The sequence below is a fragment of the Argiope bruennichi genome, chromosome 8 (assembly GCF_947563725.1).
Source record: "Argiope bruennichi chromosome 8, qqArgBrue1.1, whole genome shotgun sequence".
NCBI classification, from domain to species: Eukaryota; Metazoa; Arthropoda; class Arachnida; order Araneae; family Araneidae; genus Argiope; species Argiope bruennichi.
This window is the reverse complement of record NC_079158.1, coordinates 103,499,056-103,505,767: the sequence shown is the minus strand read 5'-3', so window position 1 is coordinate 103,505,767 and position 6,712 is coordinate 103,499,056. Positions and strand designations below refer to the sequence as shown.

The following is a 6,712-nucleotide window of genomic DNA, read 5'->3' as shown; positions in this document are numbered from 1 at the left end:
GTGTAGACTCTTCTGCTTGGGGTATTTAGACCTCTCCACTTTTTCTTTTTATGCCTGCTCCTTTTTCTTTTTTTTTCTTTGGCTGTTTTTAGCTTCTAATACACAAAATTATGAAGAAATTTTTTTTTGAATAGCTAGTTCTTAGATAGCTATTTAAATTCTATTTTTTTAAAAAATTATTTATGAGCTTTTACCGGTGTAACGCCACTTTTGGGCTCACCTAATCATCATCAGAATACTACACAGACCACAAGATCAGAGTTATTTGTATTGCTAAAATTGAATAATTTTTGACAATATTTTTTTCTTAACTTGATTTTATTAATTACGAGTAACCAACAAGTAATAATGACTATGTAAAGGCTAAGTTATAGTCCATAATAAACTTTTAAAAGATGGTCAAGATCATTGCATTATCATCATTTTTTAAAAAAAATTTAGTATTGTGTGAATGCAAATGATTTGATGAGACTCAAAGACAAGAAATAGTTTTGAAAGATAGCTTAAAGTTGTCCTACTGTATCATTGACAACTATTGCTTCATTATTCTTGTTTTAATAATGTGTTTACTAACAATGCTACAAGCTTGGCAGCATGAATGGAAAGATTGGCAGGTAATTTCAAAAATGTCAAGAAGTATATCTCCCAACCTTTCCAACTTCATTGAATATTTGAGAAATGAGAACTTCAATACAATCCACATGGTTGCTACGGCACCAGGAGAACTGGGAAAATACAGGGAAATTGAAAATTACCTAATTTTTCATTTTCATTTGTGTAAGTTTTATAATTTTTTTAAAAGTTGTTTTAAATTTCATATATCTTCAGTTTTGAATAAGGACACTGTAAGTGTTATTTTTTAATTATTGAAATTTTTAAACTTCATGCATATAATTTCATATTTTCTATTATTACACCTGGAGAAATGAAATGAAAAATGCATAATAGAAATTTTTAGATTGATATCAAATTTATTTCTCTTTGATACTCATATTTATGCAGAAATGTTCAATACTTATACCCTTTAATTAAACCCAGGAAGTGAGAGGACACCTCTGGAGTTTTTTTTATTATTTTATTCAAAACACAATTCATATTAAAATTAAATAATGCATACATACACTAAACCCTTGCTTTAAATCATTACAAACATTGGAAGTGAACCTCTCGAAGCTTTTCACAGAATGGCTTTCTAGGTTCAGTCTTCTGTACAGTTGTCATTATTTACAATGAAAACAAAAATTGGGAAATCTTGGTAGTCCAAGAGGAATAATTCTAAATATAATTGTCTAATAAATAACCATTGCACTAGAGCATTCTAGATCTTCCTGTGATATTAATCCTATAAATAATCTTTTTCTGATTTCTTCTACATTTTTTTTATAGTTTGCCATCATGGATTTGATAAAAATTGTATAATATTCTTACAGTTTTATTGACATATTTGAAAATAACATTTTATACTAAAATAAGGATTCCTTGATTTGTCCCTGATTTGCATGTTAATTTAAATCAATATGCAGATAAATTTTAACCTACTTTTTTGCTTTTTGCAAGAAAGAGGGATGGGTGATACATCTTGATGCATTTAATATCAAATTACATCGCATTGTGCAATAATTTAAGAAAGAAAACTAATCCATTCATTATCTATTCGATTCATTTCTTGATTTTAATTGTGTCATCATTAAGATATCAGTTTTGATATTGCAATTTTAATGCTGCATTGAAAATCTTATGAATCTGTGAGCTTTTTTCCAAATTCACTTGTCTGGAGTCATTAAAGAGAATATTTAGCACCTTAATTTCGTATCTACTCTTTTTATACTAGTAAAATTTGGATAAATATTCTAACTTCAGTAATCACTGCCTGTAATAAATGCGAATAAATAAAGCAGTATTTTCACTGATTTGTTCAATTGAATCCAGGATTGGTATGCTCTATAATGCACCGCTTGCAGAATTTCTTCACCGTTCTGTACCCATTAAGGCTGATTGGACAATCTTGTAAGTTCAATTGTTGCAAACCACGACAATAGTAAGCAATTATTTGAATGCCTTCATCTGTTATCATTTCGCATGACTTCACACTCAGCTTTCTTAAGTTTGGGCAATGGTGGGATATAACCCTGAGACCTCTGTCCGTTATGTCACACTTTCCGATGTCCAGAGCCCTCAGTTTGGAACAACTCCTCGCTACCACCTCCAATGCATCATCAGAAACTGCTTCGCAACCTCTCACATTTAGATATCTCAGTTTATAACAGTGCCTGGCGATCTGCTTGACGCCAGCGTCTGATATTCTGTCGCATTTGGCGACGCTGAGGTATCGCATATTAGCGCCTAGTTTTGCCAACTCGTAAAGTCCAAAGTCTGTTAGCAAAACACAGTCGCTGACGCTGAGTTCTCGTAGGAGGACGCAGTAGCTGGCGATTGCTTTCAGTCCCTCATCAGTGATGAGTATGCATCGCCGGAGATAAAGGTGGGTCAGCTGTGAGAAGTGCCGGACAATTCTTTCGAGTCCGGCATCATCAAGTCGTTGGCAGTCGGTGAGATCTAGGTAGCGCAGGCGAAAGGGATTTGGGGTTATGGTACTGGAGTCTAGGGATGGTGGGCGAGAGTGAACTGAAGTGACAGCACTACAACCTGGAAAAAGAAAGAAAGCACAAGTTAAATTAGGCTAGTTAGTAACTAAGCAGGGAAAAGGAAAATTCAAATTAATTGCAATTCACAAGTTACTGTCATGACATATTATGGATAGGAAATGGAAATCGACTTTTATTTTGTGCTACCCACCTTTGGCAGCAGTTGATTTACAGAAATATTCGTTGTATTGAATTTAAATTAGATCTATAATGCGTTACTTGATGGGAGATATGTGGCTCCTCAACAAGCCCTTTCAACATCAAAATGTGAACCAGTAGGAATGGTTTCTATGGAACTTTCTCACATACGCCATTTAAAGACTTATCCTGCTGGTCCCCCCCCCCCATAAAAATATAGACCTTGGGTAAGAACGCAAATGTATTGCATGGGCTAGCGAACAATAATAACGAAATATATTTTTTCATTAATTTTAGCCATTCCGTATATGAGTTATGCATTTTCATGCATGCGACGGTCGACCATTTGTCAGATTTGGTTTAAAATTTGATAAGAAATCTATATATTAGATGCTAAATCTGTGTTCCAAATTTCATCTACATAGTTCTTTGCGTTTTGGAGCTGTCGATTCACTTGTTCTCGAACAGTCAACCAGGCAGCCAACCAAACTTTTTGTGAACGGATTTTATTCAAAATTTAATAGAAATCTATAAATGTAGTTGTCATTTCATATACCAAATGTCATTTGTCAACTCAACGCGTGTTTAAGTTATGTTCAGAGATAAATGTACATAAAACCAAAAATATGTTTTTCGAACTCGGAGAGATCTGAAATGTGGAGCTTCGTCAACATCTCGAGTTCGAATTTTTTTAAAGATTACGATTTATTTCTTCTATATTTCGGATACAAGAAAATAAGAAAAATAAATAAAGCTGTAATATATTCGTAATTTTACATCTGTTCTGTTTATTGTATACATGGATCTCTCTAATGAAATCAAGAAATATCTTAACTTTACTTACTTTTCTGTCACAAAATGCGCAGTAGATTCCAATATTTAAAAGATGAGCACATTTTTTTTTTTTTAAATAATATATTAGCAATTACAGTAGCATGTGAGCTAAATTAAAGTTTAATTTATAAGTATTAAAAAGTAAGAAGTACAATACATAAATATATTTAAGATAGTGTTTATGATACTTAATATCTTAGAGGGATTTATTATTATATAATACAGAAATAATAATAATATAAAATAAGAAAGTAAAATTTCATTACAATATTGTTAAAAATACGGAAAAAAAAATCAAGAAATATACAGAACTTTCATTCACTAGCTTTCAACAATGAAAGAAAAAGATTAAACATTTATAGAAATAATGAAAAAAATTCGAATCTCCTTGTTTTTTTATTGTTAAAAAATTATGCGAAAGAATATTTTTAAAAAATTGCCAACATTCCGAAAATAACTTTCGTAGCAACTAAATTGGTATCATTAAAAAAAAATAATGATGTAAAAATTAGTTCAGTAGACAATATTTTCGAGATTATTGCGGAGAAATGTGAAGAATCTCGTTAAATTTTTAATTAATTAAAAATCTATAAAATTTTTAAAAAGTCATTCCTACATAAACATTTTGAACCTCCGAAGTATATTTGCGACAGTTCTGATAGCTCTTCGCCAAATGAGAGCGCCAACGGGCACACATTTTCCTTTCTTATTAGTAGAGATGTCATGTCGCATAAATAGTCTGCTGTGAAGTCCTTCATCTTATTACCTCTTGTCTTAGAGAATGACCACTGATAATTAATATGTCTACAAATTAACCACTGATAATTTAAGTTTACAATTACTTCAGTAGAATAAAGAGCTGTGCTTAATCGTTTTATTATTTTTTTAATTATTATTTTTGTATGTCAATTCTCATAACCAACAGGCGAAGATTACAAATTGCAGGTATATAATTTAATCTTAGAAATTTAAGGAAATTTTGATTCTTCTCGCTTATGATTGGTGGATAATTATAGAAATTGATGCGTATGTTAGGCGATGTTTCTTGTCAATGCATCAGAAACAATCAGAAGACCGCAGATATGTCTGATGATCAACAGTGTATCGGCATCAAAAGACTTTATATCACTTTTGCGGTCAAAAACGTGCTAAAATGCCTACGAGCATGGTTTTATTACCACTATTACTTACCGAACATTGTCGACTTGTAGTTCCAAGAAGACTCGCGAAGTTACAGCGGAAACTCGAAATATTTATGTGCGCATTCTGTTCATCTACTTGAAATAACAGTAGTAAACGAATTATTATTATGAGGAATAAATAAACTTACGATGTTATTAGTTCTATTTTGGTTCATTATCTTTGCATTATATTGCAGAATTAATTTTTTATTGAAGGCTAGCTACATAATTTCGGTAATTTGTAATCATCTGCCTAAAGTTTTATCATCTTTTTAGGTGGTGAAATTTTCGTAATCATACCAATTTCTTTTCTTTTTTTTTTTTTTGCAGATATTAATTAAGTTCCTGTGAATTTTATAATGCATTGTTATAACTATAGATTACTTTTTTTATAACAATATCAAAATTCATTCTAAAATTCAGAAATAATTTAAAAGACTTCAAGTATTTTCGGATGGAATTTGTTATAAGTAATTTAAGCATGTATTTTAAAGCTGAGCTAAAATAATTAACATTTCGTTTATTAGTTTTAACTTTAAATGTCACTAAACAAGAATTATTATTAATCGTTATTAATCGATTATTTATAATCGTTTTGCACTTTTTGCATATTAATCAATAGTTTTTTTTTTTTGCTATAGTTTTCGTAAAAAGAAATAATACATATTTTAAAATTTATAAAAAAAATGTTTTGATAAAGTTTTAACAAAGAATGGGTTGAATGAGATAGTTGAACACCTCACATTTTCTCAAATCATGGAATTAAACTGGACTGCATTACCCTTTATGAAAACAACCGCCGGAAATTCGACTTTTCACAAATAAGGTAGCAAACAGGATTAAAATTTTCTAACACTAAATAATAGATATTCATCCTTTACTGACAACCAAAATTCAAATCTCCCTAACTTCTAAATTTTATATCAATTAATTGTTAAAAGATAATACAACAATCGAATTATCTTCATCTGCAGCAATAAATGCAGATGAAACAGTGGCGTTACATGAATGTAATAATCCATGTAAATTTATCAGTATTATATTTTTCAATCCAAGTAATAAAATTTCTGCAAAAATATTGTGGTGTATGAGAATGAATTAAAAGGTAAGAAATTTTATAAAAATTATGTGTTAACTTCACATGGTGTGTCTTTGAGGAAGAAGAAACTACTCAGAATGCCCATTTTACCTAGTTACTGAACTGACGACCATTGCGAGGGAGGGACTAAAAATATCAATTTCATGTTTCGCCATCTGTATATTCTATGACATTGAGAATTAGTTAATTTTTTTCTTTCTCTACTGTGGATTTATGCGATCTTTATGATTTTATTTTCTAAAGATATATTATTTCTGAAGATTTAATTCCGGAACAGTCTTAAGAGGTATGGATCCCAAATAGAAACAATATCGATAATGCTTTGTTTCCAGTCAACTTTCTCCCAGAGTATAAAATAAATTTAATGAAAAACACTTTTATTAGTGAGTTAGGAAATAGAATTTCTTTTTATTCTATCATTTACTCATTTATTATTATTTATGTATTATGCAATTTTAAATTTTTTCTTCTAAAATTCACTATTTTATGGTACCACCTATATGGCATTAAAATTTAAATTAATTGGTCGAACAATTCGCATGTAAATTTCGGGGGGAAAATTTAACAGTGTACAATTTAAAACTTTCATATCAAAAAGTGAGTGCAAATTCCATTACAAAGAAAAATATTTCAAAAATTACAAACATTGAGAATTTCATTATAAAGTACATTAAAAGGACAAAAAAGTAATGTATATCAAAGGTATTATTTATTAAAATAAATAATTTTCAGATCTAAAACAAAATTTTTATTATTATTTAAATGACTCAGTTGAAAATTTAGTCGTATTATTCCAGACCGTAAAAATTGCTATA

The 6,712-nt window shown here is 29.9% G+C and overlaps 1 protein-coding gene across 1 annotated transcript in view; it reads right to left on the bottom strand.

Moving 5' to 3' along the window:
• Nucleotides 1-1,030: 1,030 nt before the first annotated feature.
• LOC129981918 (F-box/LRR-repeat protein 7-like) overlaps nucleotides 1,031-6,712 on the bottom strand; it is a 209,234-nt gene continuing 203,552 nt past the window's right edge. The window contains exon 4 of the mRNA XM_056092975.1: nucleotides 1,031-2,646. Within this exon, the coding sequence (XP_055948950.1) occupies nucleotides 1,916-2,646 (731 nt within the window). The 3' untranslated portion in view covers nucleotides 1,031-1,915. The remainder of the gene's footprint in view (nucleotides 2,647-6,712) is intronic.